The sequence below is a fragment of the Danio rerio genome, chromosome 5 (assembly GCF_049306965.1).
Source record: "Danio rerio strain Tuebingen ecotype United States chromosome 5, GRCz12tu, whole genome shotgun sequence".
Taxonomy (NCBI): Eukaryota; Metazoa; Chordata; class Actinopteri; order Cypriniformes; family Danionidae; genus Danio; species Danio rerio.
Genome location: NC_133180.1, coordinates 25201494 through 25226837, shown reverse-complemented (window position 1 = coordinate 25226837; position 25344 = coordinate 25201494). Strand labels below are relative to the sequence as shown.

The 25344-nt window shown below is 36.0% G+C and overlaps 1 protein-coding gene across 1 annotated transcript; it reads right to left on the bottom strand.

Moving 5' to 3' along the window:
- Positions 1 to 1723: 1723 nt before the first annotated feature.
- Positions 1724 to 25222, bottom strand: atp6v0a2b (ATPase H+ transporting V0 subunit a2b). The gene is given in 20 exon segments (NM_001122747.2): positions 1724 to 2482; positions 5386 to 5557; positions 8093 to 8210; positions 8285 to 8404; positions 11856 to 11975; positions 12054 to 12264; positions 12352 to 12470; positions 12670 to 12760; positions 12932 to 13089; positions 13192 to 13331; positions 16454 to 16604; positions 16692 to 16904; positions 19900 to 19993; positions 20750 to 20832; positions 20920 to 21046; positions 21569 to 21666; positions 22803 to 22940; positions 23782 to 23879; positions 24205 to 24283; positions 24783 to 25222. Coding segments are annotated over 20 exon segments (2550 nt in total). The 5' UTR covers positions 24900 to 25222; the 3' UTR covers positions 1724 to 2379.
- Between the last annotated feature and the right edge of the window lie 122 nt (positions 25223 to 25344).

Here is a 25344-nt window from a genome sequence, read left to right as displayed (position 1 = left end):
AAAACAGGTTTTAACTTTTCTTCAGTTGCCAAAAAATGTGAAGATGTTTAACTACATATATGATTTTAATATGAAGAATTGTGTTTAATTTAAACAGGGTTCTCACGCTTCTACGAACAGCCAATTCATGGACGTTCAAGGACTTTGTGTAGCATTTCACTTACACAGAGTAATCTTCAAACCCCGTTTAAAGACTTCAAATAAAATGTGTTAAATTCAATACTGCTAATATTAAAATGTGGACACTTCTGTAAGATTGATCAAATGTGCATTATTTGTCAGTGTTATTGTACAAGATTTAAATTTTTAATTTGAAAAGTTCTTTGTTTTTAACTTTTGATTTCTTAAAACCACGCATACAAATAGCAAAACACCTGCGAAACTCAGTCTCCTGCTCAAAATCCTACTCTGAACTACATTTCTGTCAACGTACATGTCAGTGGCATCAGAATGACAAATCCTTGCACCATTGTGTAGGGATGACAAATTACTTAGTCATGATTTCAAAATAAGGGTGTGCGCTGGAGGAATTTATTGATGTAAACTACTGGCAAACGTTTCTCTCTCTTTTTTTTTTTTCTAATTGCACTGTAGTTTGTAGAAAGACAAGAGAAGTTGTTGTGATACAGAAAGGAAAATACTGCACTGCATAGCACAAAGAAAAAGCAAAACAAACGTGAACATAGGACAATCCGCTTCGAGATGCACCTTCATTAGAAAAAGTCAAGATTCACCTGGGAGAAATGTACCAATTCTAGATAGATTTAGAAAAAAAGTCTATTGAAAATGTACAGGAAAAAGCATCATGACTAAATATTATGACTTGTTCAGCCATTTTGCATGTCAAGACTTGAACAAACGAATAAATGTTGTGGGGGTGAAACTATTCAATGGAGACCAAAATGATACATTATGATCAACATGACATCAGCAACTGATAATGTAGGAAACATCAGAGAATTGCACATAATCATTTGTGTGGATGTACAAAAGCATTTGCAACCTGTTCAAAGGAATGAGAAACTGCTTTTCTGATGTGCACGACTGACACAATGATCTGAAGATTGAACAGGCAGCTTTGAGGATTTCAACTCTGATCTGAGAAACGGAAATCTTACACACACCTTAGGAACGGTGTAGCAGAAAATGTTGGCGGTTTTAAAGCCTTGATTTTTCCAAACCGCTGTATATCTTGAAAACAGTTATCGTCCCATGTCTACGTGACATTAGACTTAAGAAGCAGATTATAGGAAATTCTGTGACAGTAACGGTGTTAAACAGCACTTGGGAAATCTTCAACAGAAGAGATCATTTTGTCTTCAACTGTATGCATGTAATATAGGGGTGCTTGAAAATGGACCAGGGGTAAGAGATTCAAACATTCTTCTCAGGTTCAGCTTTTTATTGTGTAATGTTAAACAAAGAGCTCATATGCAAACTTTGGAATGTAAGTCACCTAAAGCACAGACTCCTCAAACAACAGAACAAAATCAAAATAACGAGCGCTGTTAATAAATAAAATTTAAAAAAGAGGGAAAATGAATCCTGAAACTGGAATGACTTCAGTGGCTCACAATGAATCCTCACACCCAAACGTCTCACATTAAAGTCAAGAGTTAAAAATCAATTCAGAAGAGGCAAAAGAGACCAAATCTGTGACGGTTAATCACTAAAACATTTACCATAAAATGAAAAGGGTTTTAAAGTTTCACACCTGCCTTTAAGACGATGCAAAAGACGCCATGTATTTCACCATTAAAACAACTCAATTCAAATGACTTTATCCACAGAAGAATCCAATCCACCAGCCCTTAGAATACATTCAGCATGTTAGGCACTTAAAAATACCTGATCATCCTGTGATCAGCTCAGAACTCAATCAAACATGAAGCTCCATCCTCTACAGCCCAGATCAGCGCTAAGAATGAGCACTTTTGGGCTAGACATTGCTGCATTTTCTAACAAAAACAGAAGACCTGCCCAAATGTCATTCAGCGTTATGAACGAACACAATCAACCAACACCACGGAAGTGAAAACAACAGGATGAAAAATCTGGACTATTCAAAATAAACTATTAAACCTTCACTTGCTTTACAGCAAATGTACAAGTGAAATCTTGAAGTCACTTGTGGAATGTGCTCAGCTATGGAGAATCATAGCCAACAGGCAACAAGGTGGAAAACTGAAATTTCCCAGCATCACTTTAGTGAAGAGCTGACAGAATACATTCAACAGATCTGAAGCACTCAAGAGTCCCGTTTACAGTCTTTGTGTGATGCGAGATCTTCATACAATCCATCCCACAAAAGTATTTGGTTGGACCAATTTGGCATGTTATACATCAAAATTCCACATCTGACCTTCAGCATCTGACCGTTCACAACAGCCCATCTTTTTCAAAACTGCTGTGCATGAGAGAGAAGGCAAACGGTATGAACTTGACTCCGACGCCGCTGTAGAACTTATTCTGAAACTCCACCCTGAGGAGAAACACAAGTCAGTTGGGTTTTTAGCTTTGATCTGATTCACATTGATGATCTTCAATAACACTGATGGTCAGGGCTGGGGAGTAACCAAATACATGTAACGGCGTTACACAGTTACAAATATACGTAACAGTATTTAGCTTATAATGACATTTTACATAGATGTTAATCAAATCCCAAATGTAATTCAAATGACCAAAGGGATTACTTAGAATTGTATTACCCCTTCTTCATTTAGTATTGAAGTAAACATGGGGATATTAAGCAACAAGGCAACGGATTCTCTGTTTAAAACTTGTTTCCTGGTTTCTTTCAAGGTCATTATTCCTTCACTTTGGTCAATTAGTGAAGTTTTTTCCTTGCCACTAGCTTGCTTGGTTTGGGACTTTTGGAGCTGCGCATCGATGGATTTACACTTCAGTGTTTGGACTTTTAGCAATGAAAATTAAACCACACTGAACTGAACTTCAACTCTGAAAACTGGACTCAAACAGTTTCAATTTACTAGAAGTTCTATGTTAAGCTGCTTTGACACAATCTACATTGTAAAAGCGCTATAGGAATAAAGATGAACTGGATTGCTTATCATCATTACACAAATATGGACGACTCAGAAATAGATTGCGTAAAGCATTTCTCTCTTGGAAATATTTTACTTATAACTTTGAAAAGGATGCAACATCTCAATAGTAGTATCACATCAAATAATGCTTAATGGATATACCAAGATGTGCATGCATTTTGAAAAGGCACATCAAAAAATATATGCTAACAACTGAGCATAGATATATACACTAGATATCGCATAAGGACCCTGAGCATGCGTCAATAGCGCCGCCATATTTGTACAGTGCTCCCAGGACAGGTGTCATTCAACCGCTCTAGTCAAGACTGTTACTACGTGAAGATCCGGGACTTTAGCGCTGTCTATGGGTGTAGTAACGAGCAAACAAAGAAAACACAATACAAAGGTAGAACATTTCATAGGTAAGATTTAGTTTTTTTTTACATTTTTGTATGTTCTGAACTTTTGTGCTACACAGGTAACGTTATTGATGATAATACAGTCACTTACTGCATTCACCATAAGGCACTACACACTGGGCTTATGCTAGTTTTGTTGAATAAAATCAATGCAAAAGAAATATGACAACAAGATGCTGCGGTGCCAGAAACTTGTACTATTGTCTGCTATGTGAACGAGTCGTTCATAACGGAGATTCAGTATGCAGTATGCAGTATTCCTGCATCAGTATGAGAAGTGAAAGCAGGAGAGGAGGTGTGTTTCAGGACATGATTAGATCAAATTTAACAGGAATAGTACATTTCCACACACACAAACAAGCTTTTTGTCAGGAATGTCTGTGCGATCACTTATCCATCAATGTAGAAAAGTAGTGTAAAATTATAAGTTTCGTAAATTAAAAAAAAATTGCATACTAACATCCAGGAAAACTCCCGATCATAGATATATGTGTATATACGTAATTCTCTGGCTCTGGATGGCCACAGTCCTCCACTGCAGCTTGGTCCCGCATTCATTTCAAAGGAGCGCTACCCTGTACTAAAATGGCAGCTCTATTGACGCATTCCTTCTAATAGACAACAACAGGGTAGGCGACATCTAATGTTTATATCTATGACAACTGAGTATGATAAAACTTTATCTAATAAGAAACAATATGCGTGAATAAAGATAGAAACATGTGTAATAAATTATTGATTTAGGTTTAACAGGCACACGCAAATTTATACATCACTCCCAAAGAGTGGTCTCACGCCTCCAAAAGCCATGTAGTGTATTAAATGAGGGAAAAGTCCCACAGTCCAGACATTTTTCTTTTATAAATTTGCTGCCAGTTTATCTTGAAGTGACGAATGTGTTCTTTTTGACTCATTGGATGGAAATGGTGCTTTGTTCAAAAATGTTTTATGCAACATTCTAGTTTTGTGTGCAAGTTTAGTTAGCATCTTTGGATGGAAGCAGCTTGTGTAATCTATGCTTACCTGCAAAAAAACTTTGATCAGCATTCAATGTCCAATCGGAAAAAAACACAAGGCAGCTCTTGCAGGGTTTCTACAGGTTTTATCAAGTGAAATTTTATACTTTTTAAGACCCTATGAATGAAGTTTCAGACTTAAAGGGGCTAAACACTAAGGATTTTTCCTAATGGCCCAGTTTAAACATAAAAATCAAATGTTATTGTAAGGAAGATAATTAAATCAATGTTTATAAATAGAAATATAAATGCAATAAATATAAATAGAGTTGGCAAATAGAGTTAATAAATAATCTTTTGTTAAAACTTTTTTTTTTTAATGGAATGATTAGATGGCTGTTGGTCTGATTGGGTGCCTTTACATGGACATGGACCTTTTTAAAAAAAGATTTAGGACCTACAACACATTTCAGTCAATTTAAGGTATTTTAAGGCCAAAAATTTTGATTTTGAAATTTAAGACATTAGGACTAATACTCTTGATATTTGAGAAATGTTATCCAGTTACTGTTGTTTTTAAATTTTCTCATATTTAGAATGTTAAAAGGTTCATTGTTTAATATCTCTGAGAATTAACTTAAAAATTACATACAAATCATACATAAAATATAAGTTTATAAAGTCAAACGATATCTTTTTGTGCTTTACAGATGAACTATCAATAGTCTTTATTCATTTGAAATGTGGGTGTGGTAATCTGATCAGATTTATCATGAACAGATGATTACTTTGAGTCAATCTTTAATCATTTTAGTTTAGCAAAAACAGTGTGAATGACAGACCGACTGGACAATACTAAAACTTTTCACTGCATGTATTTTGTAATCGGATCTTAAAAGTAACCTTCCCAGCCCTGCTGATCGTGATGGTGGCGTATATTTCTGGTGTTGTACTAACCAGTGGAGTCTGAGAGCGTGAAGAAAAGCTGAAAGTCCCTCCATCACCAGCAGGATGGACACCGTGAGGACCGCAAACAGGCCAAAAACAGGCACCAGCAACACAATGCCCACACTGGTGTCCACATGCAGAGCCACCCGCATCACCATCTCCCACAACACTTCAGACAACTCTGGATCATGAGGGGAAAAAATAAGTAATCATTTAGCATTACTTTATTCTAACTGGTCCGTTGTCTTGCAATTGTCTTGCCAATTTAAAATTGAATGACTCTTCCAAAAGTGTTAGATTTTTTAATCGGTTTTCAATGCATTTAACCTAAAAGACCCAATCTATTCCCAAGCACAGAAATTGAAAGCACACACATACTGTGTTTAGAAGAAAATAAGTAATGTCTGATACTGATAATGCATTCATAACGTAATTACCATAAAATCAATACTATTAGACAGTCTTCTCTGAGCTGTTTGTGTCCTCGAATTAGGAATTATTAATTTTTATGAGAACACTTTAAAGATCTAAAATAATCTGCAGCAGCAGCTGGTACATGCTATACATTGCAAACTGCAGCTTTCTGAAAATGTAAAGGTGCTTTCTACCACATCAAGGACATTGTTAATAAATACAAAAGCAATAAAACAACAAGAAGAATATTATAAAAGTATACACAACTAGTGCAGATACAATTAAATATTAAAAGCCAACTTGAATAAATTAATTTTGAGACTTGTAAAGGCTTTCTACATGTCTACAAGTAGCAATCTCTTTAATTGTTTGGTAATTGCAACATACTAAACAAAACAATAGGTTATAGGCTGAAGAATGCTAATAGGACTTTGAATTTGCCTATAACCTGGGTTAAGCGCTTATGGTCAATTTTCTTTAAAATTAGCAATCTTCATTGACTGAGTGATATCTGATATGAAGTGGGTCTCAGATTGTACAAGAAGCACTGCATTTAATTACACTTTCCCCGCTATGTCTTATCGCCATGAGCATTTATTTTACCCCAGTATATTCAATAGAGCTGATGCGCTAGCCTGCCAATTCTGACGGGCATGTGCGAGTAAAAGGCTTTTTGTCTTGTTTTACGCTTAAACAACTAAATAAATGCCAAACTTGAATGTATTTTAATTACATTACAACATCGATACTGTAAAAGGAACCGTATAAAAAGGAAAAAGATTCACAATAAGAGGTCGCTGGAAGTTTATCAGTATGGGTAAAACACTAGCTCGGCATATATCCTATTGAAGATGCATTAGCTCTAAACTGCTATGTTGACAATAAATTAAGATGGTAAATGAAGTAGGTGTGCAACCATTTTATTGAGAAATAATGTAATAGAATATACTGTATAACATATTTTATTTCCACTCTCCCACATTAAACATTTATTTTTTTAATTAACAGTATTATGAAAAAATAAAAACAGTTGCACTTATTTTAAACCTACATTACAAATTTCAACGATTAAAATTTAAGATTAAAAAGTAGCTGTGTGTGCTGAGTGCAATTTTTGCTTGAATTAATATATCAGTGGGTATTTTTAATATAATTTCATATATTTTTATATACTTTGTTATAATAACAGTTTTTATTTTGCATCTGTATTAATACTGTAGTTTTATTATCAAGTTTAGACCATTTTATATGAGCTGTTTTCATGTTCATTTTAATATGGGTTAAAAATAATATATAATAACAATAATCTAAATAAGTGTTGTCTACATAGACTCACCGGCCACTTTATTAGGTACACCTTCCAACTGCTCGTTAACGCAAATTTCTAATCAGCCAATCACATGACAGCAACTCTATGCATTTAGGCATGTAGACATGGTCAAGACAGTCTGCTGCAGTTTAAACAGCGCATCAGAGTGGGGAAGAAAGGTGATTTAAGTGACCTTGAATGTGGCATGGTTGTTGGTACCAGACGGGCTGGTCTGAGTATTTCAGTAACAGCTGATCTACTGGGATAGAGTGCCATGTCATAGAACACAAATCACCATCTCAGGCTGGTATCTTGAACATGACAATGAGTTCACTGTAATCAAATGGCCTCCACAGTCACCAGACCCTAATCCAATAGAGCACCTTTGTGATGTGGTGGAATGGGAGATTTGCATCATGGATGTGCAGCCGACTAATCTGCAGCAATTGTGTGATGCTATCCTGTCAATAAGGACCAAAACCTCTGAGAAATATTTCTAGTACCTTGTTGAATCTATGCTCAAGGATTAAGGCAATTTTGAAGGCAAAATAGGGTCTAACCCAATACTAGTAAGATGTACCTAATAAAGTGGCCGGTGATTGTGGTTTCAATTAATTTTTATTTTGGTTTTAGTTCATTTAAAAAATTAAAAACACAGTGGGCTAAAATTATTCATTCAGTTCTTCTTTAACAATTATGACAAAGCTGCTTGTTTCTTAGTCTTTTAACAACTGTGTATTCTTAAATAAAATTAAGCTGGCCAAAGAAAACGATTAGAGAAATACCATAACATTTTTCCCGATTTAATTAATTGCATTTTCAGTTTAAATACTTCAATACACCTAACAATCAATAAATAAACCGACCTAGGTAACAGGCTTTTGCTTACTGGTTATTTGTTCTTAGACAATTGCTTTTGTTCCTTCTTTTAAAGTAGTACTGCATAATGTAAACACAAATGTAGACACAGAGATTGAAGGATGCGTCACTCACGGGCATGTGCCAGGCTGAGAGCCCACAGGCGGAGGTAAGACGCAGTATTAGAGATGCAGCCAAGGCAATACTCAATCGTGTGAATGGACTGATTAAGAAACAGATCCGGAAAATCAGGCTGCAGGAGAAGAGGAAACTTTGTTAGGCTCATAGAGAATGCAGTTTATTAACAGCTGGCTGAGAGTGTCTGACCTCTTCTGATTGGCTGTCAGAGCTGGAAGAGTGGCTGTCCAGACTGCTGCCCTCCTCCAAGTCATGAGTGTGCAAGAGAGAAAGCTCCTCCTCACTGCTCCTGCGCACACGCTGGTAACCCTGCACACACAACAACACACACAATGACCAAGAGAACGCACACACACACACACACAAATACATATTTGTTTTGGAGGTTTGTGAGGACTCTCCCCTGGTGTAATGTATTTAAAAAAACATACTGTTTATTATACAGCCTTACCCTACCCCTAAACCCAATACTCAAGTGAAGTGATATACAAGGACACATGGCATGTCCTCATAAACTAGCTTAATATTGTAAAACCTACTGTAGGTCATACCCATGTCATTATACTAAGACATAAGTAGAGATGACAGGCCAGGAATCTGAATAGGATGGTTTGTTCTCTAAACGTACTACTGGACTTTTTTGCTGTAATTTGGCCGATCTGTTCATGACTTGCATACTGCACTGCAAAGATCTGACTGTACACTGTACACTGTTCACCCACTGAAAAACACAAGATATTCTGCATTATCTTCAACAAATGTAGCAAATAATAATGAAACGGAGAAATAATAAATATAATAATGAAATTTGTTCACTTCCTACTTCAGTGGTGTTTAAAACAATAAATAGAAAGATAATATAGACAGCACTTTTGTGGTTAAGCAGTTTTCATTATAATTCTCCTTTAGGTTTAGGAGTTTTACAGTAATAATCAGAATATACAGTATGCTCATTGCATCTGTGAAACACTCTATATAAAGCTCGAGTAAACATCTAAGCTTGATGTCCTACACACATGGCCGGCCTTAAATATACTTGTGCATAACTCTTATGTGTGAATTATGGTCGATTGGTTATTTGAAAAACACTACTCCTTAAACTAGAAACATTGAAAGAAATTTTTAAATACTGAATCAGTGTGGGAGGTTTTATTAAAAGTATGATAAAACATTTATTATTGTATTTACATCACTAACCAATGAAGGGGCAATATTCCTGCTGTCCTATAAGTGACACCAGGAGGCAAAATGTGGGATTGCATTCCTTTTTTGCCTCTACTTTTTTGACAGTAGGGACAGAAATTTTTTGACAGAAATTTTTTGACAGAAATTTTTCAAATGGCCCAGATGAAAAAGAATTCTTTTTTGCACAATCAATTTTCTAATTTAATACATTTAATAATACAATAATAATTTAATTATAAATAAATAAAATAATTACTAAAGATCTTTCTTAACAAAATATTTTAAATATTATTTTTATTTAAAAAAAAAAAAAAAGCAAACTTTACTTATATTATATACTCAACATATTTATTTCAACTTTATTTAAAATAAAAAAAGAAATGTTTTAAAAGTTTTAAAAACTATAATAAACTAAATCTATGCACAACAATCTGTCCAGGTCAGCGTCCTCATCAGTAAATGCATAGAAAACTTAAACAACTTAAACAAATGTTATTGTGAGGAAAACAATTACACCACTTTGATAAATAAATGTTTAAATAAAAATGTTAAAGTTTTATTGAGATGTATTGGTAATTGTATAGGTGTTGGCCAGATTGGGTAGCTTTACATGGACAAAAGAAAATTAAGACCTGTTCAAAAAAGTTTTAAGACATACAACACAATAATTTAAGTAATTCAAAAAACTTTAAATGTTTTTTTTAAATAATCCAAATACTTAAAATAATGGTCAAATAAATAAATAAAATTGGCTAGTAAGCAAAAATATGGCATTCAGAGTAAGGATTTAAAATTTTTTTTTAAATAATCGGGCTTGCGTGGCAATTTTTTTTATAGGTGCCCGATAGAGTCATCAACGGCCACAGTGAGGACTATGCGACCACACGTAGGCTGTGGCGGAGCATACGCATGCGCTTGACGCAGAAGTATAAATCAGCCTTTAAAGGTGCAGTAGGTGATCTGCCAAAATGAAAATCGGATAGCATATTAGCTTTGGATGGCAGGGAGGGACCGTGTTTCAAAGCCACGCCTCTTGAAATCAACAGCGTGCCCACCGCAACACAACAGCAGACAACCCAGTTCATTCGCCTGTTAGAAGTGTATGTAGTGGTTGGCCGGGCAGCGTGCAGAAATTTCACTAAGCCACACTTCCATGCTATTTCAGACTGAATATTCAGAGTAGCAGTAAACAATATCGTGAGCGCGTCACAGGCTGTCCTTGTTCAGAAATGACCCAATGTGAATATAAAAGCAACTTCAGCTTAGCAAGCAGATGAGGCGGAATAGAGTTATTTGCTGATGTTTTGTTGTTAAACTGAATACCGTTTTAAATCTACATCATCAATGCTGTAAAAGCTCCCTTATGAAACTAAAAATAGTCATATCTAGCTTCCACCGGGAGATTTCAGTGGCTGAACAACACGTCTGTGCATAGAACCCATTCATAACACAATAATTTCTACATCAGCTCTGTGTGACTAATATAGTTTTAAAACAGAACATTACCTCTCTAACAGAAATACTTCAGCCATGGTGTGGTGTCGTCCTTCCTCCAGCGTGCAAAAGTAACTCAAACACTGATTCAGGACTTTAAAAAGTTTCAATTTAGCATTTGATTTTTGCCGCAACTGACAGTCTCGCGTACACGTGTCGCTCAGCTAGACGCACTTATGGCGGATAAGCGTGAACAGAGATGTGCAAAAGCCCAAATCTGCATTTGTTGACTGACAGTTTGAGTTACTTATCGGAATTATGAGAGATGTCGGTCAGACTCTATTTAATTGAATGAACATTTTTTATTTTTATGTCTTACCCAGAATAAAAAAATACATATAAAGTCATTTAGATCATTTACTTTAATCATTACTATTGGACTGTGAAGAGACTTTCAACCAGCACAATCATTTTTTATTCTGAAGACAATCACCTACTGCACCTTTAAGCCAAAGGAAGGTTTATTTTTATCCACGATCTTAGTTTCTCTCAGATTTCACTTGCCGGAGCATCTGACATCCGGTACGTCATGCAGGACATATGTTAGGTCTTCCCCTACCGTAATACACCTAAAACATGGATTATTGTAAAACTTGCCAATGGTAGGGAAGCGTTTTCTCGCATTAACGGCAGAGAAAAAGTTAAACGAAACATCTGTTTGTTAGATGTTTGCTCACACTTTATTTGGCAGTCTGTAGCGAGTCAAATGCACAAAACACCTAATTCGCGCCACAGGATGCCTTTTCCAATCTTTGCATAAACATCATATGTAAATCCTTCAGTCTTCATCTGCATCTGCTAACTGCACAGGCTGCAAAACAATTCCCCCACTCTCACGTAATGTGATGATTGTGAGGGCGAACATGAGACGTCATTTTTCGAGAGACACTTAAATACATCATGTGCGTTGCGTATGCAACCTCTATAAGTCACGTAAAACAATTCATTGCAAACTAAAATAAGTATGTTTTGATTATATGGTTTGGAATTGGATGTTTTATGAGATTATTTAAATTTTCCGCGATAGCGGAATTGTGAAAAACTAGAGGGGTCTGATTACTACAAACAAGAGAATCCTCACCCTGTACATGCTCAGGCGGTCTCTGCCCTTGTGTTGCCAGTAGATGTAGAGGGGTTTACCAAATAATAACACAGGCACAGAAAACACAGCAACGATCACCAAGAACACTTGAAATCCAGCCTATAGGAAACAGAATAAATAAATAAAAACAAGCATAGAAATGAAGCATTCTGTTCATCATGATTGCTTGACTCTCACCTGTCCTGGATAGAGTGGTCGGCCAGAGTCGCCCATCATCAGGAACATGTTGATAAAGTGGATGAGGATGCTGGGAGCTGTCTGAGAATCTCTGACTGTGAAGAAGAGCCACTTATAGATGATCATGAACACCAGATAACCGAAGAGACACAGCAGAAAGAGCAGCTCGGGAAGAAAAATCAGGTACACATTGATTGTCCGTCTGAAGTGCCTGCGCAAAAAAAAAAAAAAAAAAAACATTTGAAGAGTTAGAAGTCATTAAATCTTATATTGAACTATTAAAAAATGTAAGACTCACAAGTGATTGAAAATGCCAAGGACGACTCCAAACGTCATGTGGATTATTCCTACAATCACAGACATCTTCATCTTATAGGAGTTTAGGAAGGTGAGACGGTTTGATGCCAGGTTCCAGATCTACAAAGAACAACATAACAAAGCGAATTACTTTTATTCAGCTAAGGTTAAAATAAAGTGACTCGACGCATTCTTAGTTCAGGAAATGGCCTGCATTTAGGATCTTTTTAAGGTTTGGCTTATGTACATTGTATTGTACTTTCATAAAGTTTTAACAGAGTAACAGTAAACAGTAATAAAACAAAGTCATGGAACCTACCGGGTCAATGCCCAGTGGATAAGGCCCTTTAAAAACTCCTGTGATGTTTGGATCCAGTGCAAGTAACTTATTTGAGTTTACTGTGGACAACCTTGAAGAAAGATAAAAATAACAGCACACTGTTAAGATTAAATTGTGAAATGTGCTATTTTTTTTAAACCTTAAATTCATCAATAACCACAGACACACGGAAGGTTGTCTCTTTACAATTTTAAAAATGAATGAAATTCAGCATATTATATATTATCTGTTGCACACTCACGTCCAGTCTCCATTCTCAAACATGGCACTGACATTCCAGCCCGAGCCGAATATATTGAGTGATTTGGAGAAGCAGTCATTGTATATTAATCCAGTGTAGACTGAAAATACTCCCATCAGCAGGATGATGTAGCGGCCTTCGAAAAAAATGTTCCAGATCTAAACAAATAAACACAAAGTAAAATCAAACTGTTAAAAAAAAAGTATGCAAAATAAAACAAAGCCAAAAGTATGCAACCACATCATAAAGGCAAGCTGTACCTCATTCCTGGTTTTCTTCAATTTGCGGTCGTTCTCATAGAGAACCATCCACAGAGCAAACAGAGCCATGATAATGCCATGACCAAGGTCTCCAAACATCACCGCAAACAGGAAGGGAAAGGTGATGATTGTATATGGAGCTGTGAAAAGGTGTGATAAAAAAACAAACCTGATTATCTAAACATACAATAACATACATTTCTTCTTTAAATATTAGCGAAATAATATTTACATTTTAATAAAGTCAATACTTAAAGTCTTATTCTTCACCTAAAACAAAAATCCTGTCGTAATTTAGGCCCAGTCCCAGTTCTATTTTTGTTCCCCTTTCCCTTGGCCCTTGAAACCGAATGTGGACGGAAAGGGCTTAAAAATGTACCCCTAAGAATTGGGACAGCACTACAGCACCTGCACACCTCATCATATGTCATCGTGATCTCTTGCTTCATATGAGATCAGACGATCGTGACTGCTGTAGTGATTCCAGTTGTGTTATATTTTGGTATTTATCTACAGGAAATCACTGAAGGTTAACATCATGTTATCATAACGATCTAATGTGACAATAAGATCGTAACTTTACTGTGCATTTATACAGTGGCCATATTCATCCATGTAAACACAACAAAAACAACATTAACATTATAGCAGACACTGTAAAAATCCTATTCCCACCCACTAGACTTTTTTGTCAGGGGATTTGAGAGTCTTTGAGTGTAAGAAAGTTGTGGGACTGAGTGCAGTGTGCACAGCTGCGGCATGCGGTCTCATAATTTATGATTCGAAAACATGAGTCGAACCATTAACGATGCGCATCTCGCGCTGCAAAAGTTACATTACAGTACATGCTTTTAGTCATTTTCGTGTGAAACAGCTTTGCAGAGCAACAAATGTGTCCAACTGGTAATGGCGCGGTATATGATGCAATAATCGTTTTATCTTGATTAATAATTTTCATAAAGGTTAGAAGCCAAAATCATAAACAAAATCCATTTTTTGATTAACTGCACTGCCCTAGTGCATAATGTTTTAAACAATTGTTTTTAAAATATATATATTTAAGGGAAATTAGGAATCATGTTAAACTGAGGACATCAAAAAAGCACGTTTCAACAGACAGCGTACTGTTTGTGCCACCAACTAAAACTCGAAATAGAAAACAGCCATTCAGAATCAAGCTGCTCAGAGTCAATACATCTACATTATAATTTTCAAAAACATAGTGATTAGTAGCATACAGGGTATCCCCAGGATCCTCCAAATGAAATTCAAGGCTATTTAAGACCTTTTTAATACCATTTTAAATTAAATCCAATGCCAACTTCGTACCCATTCCAACAGAAGTATGAGGGAAAAATGTCAAATCTGTATAAATTTTAAACCCTAGAAAATAATTATGTACAAGTGGGCTACTTGAATTAAATAAAGCATTTTATTTCAATTATTAGTTATATTTAATACATACACAACAGTGTGGTCGTCCACACGGTAATGAATATGAAGGTCTAACTGAAGGTCAAACATGACCACATACCCATTGGTTTTATTGACCTGGTCAGTCGGTTCTTTAGTTATAAAAGGATCTAAATTAAGTAATATATTCAGTTTTGTTGCTTCCGCACAAGAATGTAACTGCAACCTCAGAGTCAGGAAGCTCTGTAATGTTCTTATTCGATGTGTAAGAGTGGTGCTCAGACATAGTTTTAAGGACCCACATCACATCTGCCTGCAGAGTTGGTGTTGAGCCATAGTAGGATAGGATGTTCCTTGGCTGTGGTGGCAGTGTTGGGCAAGCTACTAGAAAAATGTAGTGAGCTAAGCTATTAGCTACTCTACTTAAAATGTAGTTTAACTACACTAAAAGGTACCCTCTTGGAAATGTAGCAAGCTAAGCTTAAACCTACTTGGCAAAAGTAGCTAAGCTACATCTAAGCTATTTTTACAATTTAAATTTTTAAATTGAAGCAACTTAAATCCAAGTCAATCAGATCTTAGTAATCAATAAAACTGTGAAAGAAACATATAAATAATATGTATAAAAATATAATAATGTAAAAATATAAAAAATAATGTAAATAATATGATGTACCAAACAGAAACAAATTATAGTATATAACAGCAAAAACAAAAAATCCAATAAAACCAGGAGTTACACAATTGAAACACTATAAAAAAAAAATTATAGTAAAGGGAAATACTTTGCAATAAGCATTATATTGTATATATATTTACAACTTTTCATTAATGAATTCATTAATTTCTATACTTTAGCCTTTACTACAGTAAATTCTCTGTCATTCTCTCTCTCTCTCTCTCTCTCTCTCTCTCTCTCTCTCTCTCTCTCTCACTGTCTCAGTGTCTCTCTCACTGTCTCTCTCTCTCTCTTTCTCTCTCACTCTCTAAATATATATATCCCTCAGTCATCTTTTAATCAAGCAAGTTTCTCGTGTCAGATCAATGATTGTTTGGTGATGTCACCAACCAGAAAAAGAGGTGGCAGTAGGGCATCAAAAACTTTGTTATCGACCACCATAAAACTGGAAGAAAAAGAAACTGACATTCTTTTAATGTAGAAATTTAAACATTACTGATAGCCAAAGCTGTTTCAGTAACCGAAGAGGTTTCCGGCAGAGAACTGCACAATAGGTGATTGGCGCTGTCAAGCAGTACTACAGGTGGTGTGTTTGGCAACCCCCCATATGGGAGTCCAGGGTCGTACCACCCATTGTCGCTAACGTTAGCTTAAAAGATTTCCAGCGTCAACAGCAGTAGGATGTTCGGATTCCATGGCCACCGCGACACTTTCCCATTTTAGCCGACAAACTAGACTAGCGACTGTACCTCACCTCAAGCAACCATAGTAACAGGTGCACACGTTTTCCCACTTTGTGCTAGTACGTGGAGCGTGAGGTGCACTCAACAGTACGCTGCATGAAGTTTTATTAGCCTACATTAGTAACAGTTAATTTTGTTATGGTATGAACTTAATCCTAGGAAAGTCAAAAAATAAATGAATAAAATAAGACCTTTGTAACGAAATTCAAGACTTTGTTTACCAAATTCAAGCCTATTAAGGCCTTAATTTGAGATTACCAAATTTAATGCATTTGATGCAAATTTTGCATTCAAATGTGCTTTTAATTTTGTTTTTTATTTCTATGAATATTTGCAATTATTCTTTTTTGACAACCCAAGTGAACATGAAAGATTTCTACATGAAGTCAATTTAAATGTACACAGAGTTAGAAAAGCTGGTCCTTACCTGGGTTGACCTCTCTATAGCTGCTCACACCATAGGCATCTACTATATTCTGAAAGCCTGAGGTAAACTTGTTGGTGCGTATGAGGGTCGGTGGAGTGTCACTGCTTGGGATACGATTGACAAATGAGGGAACTGTGGCTCCACTTTTTCTCTAAGGGACAAAACAACACAAATATAATAGCCAAATTAGGGAATATGTAACTTTATAGAGAATCTGAAGTAATATGCGGATGCTTACCGATCCATCTTCTAGTGCTCTCCGAAGCGCGGGCAGATCATTGACAGGACACCACACCTCAGCTATAAGGCACTTGTTTGTGACGTCAAAGCTGCAGAGGTTGAGGATGTGGTATATAGCTTTCATTTTCTTCACCTGGATCACCCAAATGTACACAGACTCTGAGGCCTTGATCAACACTTGCCTCAGGTAATCCTCAGTACGGTGTAGAACCTATGGCAAAGCAATTCATTTCAACAACAGCTTTAAATGTAGTCTCATCTAAACCACACTGTATATAACTTTAAGTGTCAAAAATAAAATGGTCTTGTATTAAGTTTAGTGTAAACCTAATGTGTTAAAATGAGATGCAGGTACAAACGAAAGGTATAGACGAAAAGGTAAACGAAAAGGGGGAGGGGGGGCACTGTAAATAAAGTGGTTCTCTTTAATGTAGTTGATGCAGACTCATTCATTAATTTAGTTGCGGCAAAAATGCTGATTACCGATGTCATTTTCCATAAAACTGCTATATTAGCATATTAAAATTTTACTTATCTAGTTAACGTTAGCTTTTTGACAATAGATTGTTGCATAATGCTCTGCAACTATCATGCCAAAGACTTTCCTTTTTATTTCTGAAGACTTGGGATGATGTTAACTTAACATTAACGGCCACAGTTAACACTGTTTTGCTGTGCATTTGCTTAACACTGTGCTACAAACGAACTGACCCTATTGTATTTTTTGCATAATCAATTTCTATTCGGTTCTTGAGTGTCTTAATTAACGTGGACATTTCTAGACATACAGTGCATCCGAAAAGTATTCATAGTGCTTCAATTTTTCCACCAATCAGGCCTGTATGGTAGAGTGGCCAGATGGAAGTCACTCCCCACCTGGAATTTGCCAAAAGGCATCTGAAGGACTCTCAGACCATAAGAAACAAAATTCTCTGGTCTAATGAGACTACAATTTAACTCTTTGAAGTGAATGCCAGGCTTAACGTTTGGAGAAAACCAGGCACCGCTTGTCAACAGGCTAATACCATCCCTACAATAAAGCATGGTGGTGGCAGCCTCATGCTGTTGGGATGTTTTTCAGTAGCAGGAACTGAAAGACTAGTCAAGATAGAGAGAAAAATGAATGCAGCAATGTACAGAGACATCCTAAATGAAAACCTGCCTTAGAGTGCTCTTGACCTATTTCCAGCAGGACATTAACCCAAAGCACACCGCCAAAATATCAATGGAGTGGCTTCACAACAACTCAGTTAATGTCCTTGAGTGGCCCAGCTAGAGCCCAGATCTAATCCTATTGAACATCTCTGGAGAGATCTGAAAATGGCTGTACACCAACACTTCCCATCCAACCTGATAGAGCTTGAGAGGTACTGCAAAGAGAAATGGGCAAAAATTCCCAAAGACAGGTTTGCCAAGCTTGTGACATCATATTCAAAAAGACTTAAGGCTGTAATTGCTGCCAAAGGCGCATCAACAAAGTATTGCGCAAAGGCTCTGAATACTTATGTTCATGTGATTTTTCAGGTTTTTTACTTTTAATAAATTTGCAACAATTTCAAAACATCTTTTAACATTGGCATTATGGGGTATTGTGTGTAGAATTTTAAGGAAATAACTTAATTGAATACATTTTGGAATAAAGCTGTAACATAAAAAAATGTGGAAAAGTGAAGCACTATGAATACTTTTTGGATACTTTTTCGGCACTGTATCCAGGTACATTTATATATGTACGACATGACTATTATTTGTGTCCCCTTTAAAAATTGCTCATGAGAAAATTTTATATATTTATTGTCCCCCTACTGTTAAATGAAATTTATGCCTATTGACTAATATTCACACACATTTAATTCTTATCAAGATAATAAAGAGGATGTACCTGGAAGTCTTAGAACCTTTTCCCAATATAATAAAATCATCGTCACTATTAGGATATTATGTACCTCTAAGATGGCTGTAATAAAGTCTCTTATTTAAAAACAATGGTAAATGAAGAGGACCAATAACGACCACAGATTTATTATAGAGTACCACAAGGCTGAGATCTCGGACCATTGCTTTTTACAACATAAATGCTACACTAAACAGACATCCTTATAAACACAGATAGCTCTTACTGCTGTGGTGATGATAACCAAAAGAAACCAATCTTCTTATAGCTTTTTTAAATAACTTATGTTTTTTTCTGAAATCACAAATTTATTTGCGAGTCTTTAATCTCTCAGGTTCAATTTTTTTTAAGTTCTAAATTTTAATATGATTAATTATACATTTTTTTAAATGCTATAAATAATTATTCAAAGTAGAAAGTCAACAATATAAAACCAGCAACCATATATGGTTTTTCCTTTGCTCTGGTCTGTGAACTGTGTGCTCGGATGAATGTAAAAAAGACATTTTTCCCACTTAAAAGAAAACAATGTGTGTGAGGTATCATACACACATGATTCAGTGGTGCCTGTGGTCTGTGAGAAACGTATCCGCAGCCTAGACCTCATGAACATCATGTGCTAAGCTGGGCCACTAACACAATTTTCTTTCTCTCTCCTCAAGAAATCACAAGCAAGCTCAAATGCCCTCAAACCAAACATGGCCCCCTACATTCCATCACTGCACGACTATCTTCAACTTGTTAGGTAAGACTGCAGGAGACAGAAGCCAATCCAAAACCATATACTAACAATTATTTATGTTCAATCATTTTAGACCATCTAAAGCAACCTCATGTTAAAAACAGACAGAACGCAATTACAGCACATCATTTAATATGATGCAGGACACTTCAATTCTTCATGCAACAAAATAATTTATCATATTTCTTATGATAAAGTGTTATTATAGGTTATTTGTAATTTGTAAGGTAACTTTACACAAGTATATTTGAATTTTTACGAGTATATTTATATGAAAGAACACCAAAGTTTTTATAGAATACAAGTTTTAGTAGTTTTTTTTTTCTTTAATATGCTATGAATTACAATCCATAGCAACTCATGAAATGCAATTTACTTAAAGCAAGCAAAATATGTGCAACAATTCTAACATTTGTAATGGTGCCAGTTGACAGGAATCTGTATAATGCATCGAATAGTGAGATCACACTTTCACCCACATTGGTGATTCACAGTGTAAAACCAAAAAAAAGATAAAAAAAATTGAACAAGAGCAAAGTGCACTGATTAGTGCAAAACATCTTGACTCACTGTGTGCAAGTCCTGAATGCGTGTTCGGAGGCCCTCCACCACATCGGTCCTCTCCTCATTACTGTTGGGGTATGGGTACAGGTGACAGTGGTAGCTACAGACACAAAAGTTTCTGATCAGCAATTTTAACTTAAAAATACAGTAAAGATTATACATTTTCAAAAACAATAAAATTAAAAAGGAATGAAAGTCAAAAAGCTTCCTGTTGTTTGTGTTTAGTGCGATGCCAGCTTCTATGAACATTTTTATTTAATTTATTATTTTAATTTCTTTCATTTTATTGAGAGAACATATACTGGAGACACAGATTATATTAAGGTTTTACAATTTATGTTTGCTCAAAGCTCTACAACAGGATTTAGATAAACAGTGTTAAACATCCCTTCAAAAGAATGAAATGAATGAAATAAATTCCTCACAGAATTAAAACCAACACAATCCTATAAAACAAGCTTCATAGTTAAAGTGCTTTTACAAATGTAAATGTGTGGGAGGTAATCTTCACCATTCCAAGTATTAAAAAGTGGTATGTCACCCTGGAGAATCTCTCGAACTGATTGTACAACGGGTAAAAACAATCTGGTCCCACCGGTTGAAGAATTTATAAAAGTTTGGTTTACCAACATTAGGGCTAATTTCATCGAGTTTGGCAATATTTCCTGTAACATGAGGCATCTATTCTTAATCTTTATAAGGTAGCTGCTCCTTGTCTAACGATCTGTGTGGTGCAATCGGTTAGTGCATTGGTAATTAACAGCTGTATATCTCTGACAGCTCAATAAACAAAGACCTTTCAACTAGACTGATTAACAGAAACATCACATGTAGAAATTAATGAAGAAAAACGTACCAATCACATATCTTTTTCACTTTCTGTCCAATCTGTTCTCCCCAGTAAGAGATGAGGAACACCACACTCCTAGTCGGCTCACCCTGACAAAAACAGACAGAATCTTTATTAATATATATTTTGGAGACCTATAAGCATTAAACAAAATTATCAAACTATGCTTGACTCACCGAATCAGGGTCATCCAGAAGCTCATCTACCTCAGAGTAGCTGAGGATAGTGTAGCCCTTACATACTCTCCAGAGCATTCGCTCAAATGCCTCGATTTTCACACTCTGGATGAGGCCAGAAATGAACCTGAGCAACAAAAGAGTGATTTTACAATAGTCAATAAAACCCAAGGTCTTGCATGCACATGCATTTATAAAACAGGATGTCAGACATTTACTGAGCTCATGAGTGTAAAAAAGCTAACAAACGTCACTCTATGCTACTAATTTCTGCTTATGTGTCAATATTATCAACTATGACTAACCTAAAAATAGACTAATTTGCTAATGAGAGTGAGAATACACATAATTGAAAAGAGACCTAAAGTAAAAAAAATAAATAAATAAAATAAAAAACTTTTTTTGTAGCACAGCTGCTCTTCAGACATCTAGAATGTGAATCCCAACTCACAAACCCATCCTGATCCCACCCCCACGTTTCTCTCCAACTTCACTTCTTGTCAATATCAACTGCTCTATCATAATCAAGTCAAAAATAGATCTTTGCAAAAGGGGGAAACATATCCACATGTGGACCGACATCAGCAAAAAGCGTTCAAAATTAAGGTCAAAGGTCATGACAAAGGTTAATGTTTTAAACACTGCTCACCCAAGCTTGGCTCCAAGCCTCTGCATGCTGGTGTAGTCCATCATGGGTTCTTTCTCTAGAAAGGGGAATTCTTCATACTGGCCCTGTGTTGACTCTCTCTGCTCCCACACAAGCAAAAACCAAGCAGGGGATAAGATATACACATAAGCAGGTCCATGTTTTTATGTTTTATTGGGACCTTTCACAGACAAACTTATTTTTACACTGTTCAAGTGGTGTATATTCCAACCACACCGCTAGGGTTGGGCCGATAAACGATATTATATCGAATCGTGTTTAAAATTTGTGTCAATAACAATGTTACAACCGGCTTAAAACTGTAACATTGGAGAGACAATACAGACCACATAATGACAATGACTTTTTTACTCTGTATTGATCTCAGAGCCAATCACAAAGCAGAAATGTGCAACATTGGGAATCTAAAAGTGTGTTGATATTAAAGATGCACCAAACTTTCAGCCATGGAAAATTTATCAGCCGAAAATGTTAGGCCATTTAATGGACTCAAATTTTTATGGCTTTAGTCATTGTTGGTGTACTGTTAAATCTGGAAGCATGAACAACTGATATCAATATGTATATGGTTATTGTTCAATATGGAAAATAGTTATCGAGATTGCATTTTTGCCATATCGCCCAGCCCTGCACACCACTATACACAGCATGCACCAAATATATTTATTAATTACAATATTTAATTTATGATATTAATGAAAGAATGCATAAATTAACAATTTTATTAAGCTTAACATTCTGCTCTTTTCACCAAGATAAAAACAAGTTCCACAAAAATTAAGGTCTTACCACTTTTTGTCCCCACGATATGAGTAATAACTTAACCCCCAACACACACACACACACACACACACACGCACGCACACACGCACACACACACGCACGCACGCACGCATGCACGCACGCACAGCTTCAAAAAGATCAAAAAGAAGAGGTCAAGTGTTAAGCTTAATATTTTTGATCACGGGTGGCTGCTCTCAAAATTCTGGACAATCAGGTGACTCTAAATCACCTGCATGATTCCCACAGTCCTACAGCCTAGGGATGAATTCCTTTTCACACTAGAGGATAAACATGATCAAGCCAAACAGCAGACTGCACTAAGCCAGTCCTTTCAGCAGTCAGACATGCCCCTTTTCTTTTGTGTAAAAAAAAAAAAAAAAAGATCCATTCAAACCAAAGCTGCCAACATGTGAGAAGGGATCACATGACCCACCTCTGTGCCGCGATGCACAAAGTTGCGAGTGATGCGGAGCATGTGTGTGTATTCAGTCAGCTCTAGAAGGTTTTTCTGGAGCTTCTCCTTATTCCTGGTGACTTCACCCAGTTCGAGTTCCAGTCTCTGAAGCTGCTCCTATACAAAACATACATGCTTCAGTCAGCGATGATTATCAGCAGCGATATCAATGCTGTCACCAGTGCAGTGACAATGGAAAATTTGTTCCTGAAATAGATCCACTATGATGAAACTGCAAAATGAGACGTCAACTTTACAGTAATGGAAAAAAATAGATAACACCAGCTGATTGATATGCAATGGCAGACTTGTAGACGGTGGGGGTGTGGGGGGTGGGTGTAGATGGGGGGGACGTCGAGTTGTTCGGTGGCCCACTGACAAAGTCCAGAATTTGACCCCTATAGGAGCTCATTTATCACATTTTTGACTGCTATGCCATCATAAATTGAGAAAATTATAGATAGAAGAAGGCTTTAAGAGTTTAAGATTCAGCAAAGATTAGTTCTTAAAATGTCTCTAAAATGCATAACTGAATAGAAAAATGAGGCAAATAAATGTAAAAAAGGTCTATCTTTTTAGAAAAAAGAAAGAACCACCCCTTTTAAAAGGCTGGCTAAACGGTTTACAGAGGAGATAAATAGCAATTCAGCATGCAAATATTTTCTGATTGTCAAACATTCTAATCAGTGTAATTTTTCAAAAGACATCTTAATTAAAATGTATATAATTATACTGTAAAATAAGTAAAATAATTCTACTATTTATATTGAAATCATTTTCAAATATCCCAAATCTATATCTTATATTCCATAAAAACCAAGAGGGAAAAAAAACAGAAGAGTGGTATAAAAAAAAAAACTAAAATAACTTGGCAACCATAAAAGATATTTGAATGTGTCTGAAAGATCAACTAATCACACGCAGGCTAAACAAATGAGCAGTGTTGCACTGATCTCACCATTATGACCATCACATGTTTGGGTAATGGTGCAGCAGGGTTCACCTCCCCTTCTGGCAGTGGGATGTCTTCTTTTTTAATTTCCCTCAGAAGATATCCTGTTATGCAAGTACACTTAGAGTTCATGATTTTGATTTACTATCAATGTCTGTGATAAAGTTCCCTCATGTCATAACACATATCATTTTATAAATAAACTCAATTCAATATTTCTAACTATACAAAAAAAATGTAATTGTTTACCACTTCAAATACTTCATTCATAGATATGTATATTTCAACTTTGCTTAATTTTTCTATACTACTACTGTTCTTTGGTTATAACTTAATTATGAACAATTATTATGTTCAGAAATTATTCAGACCCTTCACAAGCTAAATGATGCCCTTATTAGATAAAGATTTAAAGAGCAAAGCTTTTACCCAGAATTCTCTCCATCTCTTCACATCTCTTGATTTCATTGACAAACTTGCGCTGAAAAGAGTTCACACTGGGATTGAGCTGAAAAAAGTGTAATGCTATTATTATTATCTTATAAAAGCACATTCTGTATTCACACAATCAATAACAACATGTAGCATGACTAGAATATTCTACAGATTCTATATAATCAATAAACTGAATACAATACTTTCATAGCACTGCATACATTAAACAAGAAGAACAATAAATAAACAAGCAATACAACTAAACATAATTACATGTATTATTAAACAAATAACATTAAAACACAATAGAACAATGATAAAATATTTAAGGATCATTTTATATACTGATACGAATGACATTTGTGGAAGGGGAAAATATTTATTCAAAATTAAATGTAGGCACCACACCACAATAATAACAATACGTTCTGTTAAGTTATGGTCTAAAAAAACTTGTTGGTGTTATTAAACAGTAGCTATTTGACCAAAACAGATGAGTGGGAGACTGTAAACTCAACACAAGTTTAACAGCGTTTAAAAATAGAAATATATGAACAACAGGTTTGACTCACATCTCTGAACTCCACCAGGCCGAGCTCTCCGAGTTCACTGATGCAGTCATACGCGGAGCCGGACTGCAGGAAGAGCTGGGCCAGACACATCTCCTCACTCCGAAACAACGAACCCATGGTGATCAAACGGCTCCTCTCCACACAAGTGAAGTGTTAGGGAGTGTTATTAAGCCAAAAGTAAATAAATATCCTACAGGTGAAGGTTATGTGATGGATTGACTCTTGCACTGGGGCGGACCGGAGTGATGACTGGATGTCCGCGCTGGGGCTTTAACTTCAGCCGCTTTATCAGTGACACGTCTCCCGTCTTCAGTCCAGACAGCCTCACACGACCGCTGTAATCAAGCTGATAGTCTTTATTCAAATTAAATCCCAGTTTCCGGTACTGTTGGGTCCTCCATCACTAAAGTTCGGTTTAAGTCCTACCGCACCGACTGTGTATAAAAGCCACTTTCCGTGCTGTCTTCGGTCCGAATAGCAGCGAGCAAGAGAGCTACAGCCGAAGGTGCTTGTCCTCTCAATTAATTATTTGCTCACGGTGTGTTTATCTCCTCGTTATCAT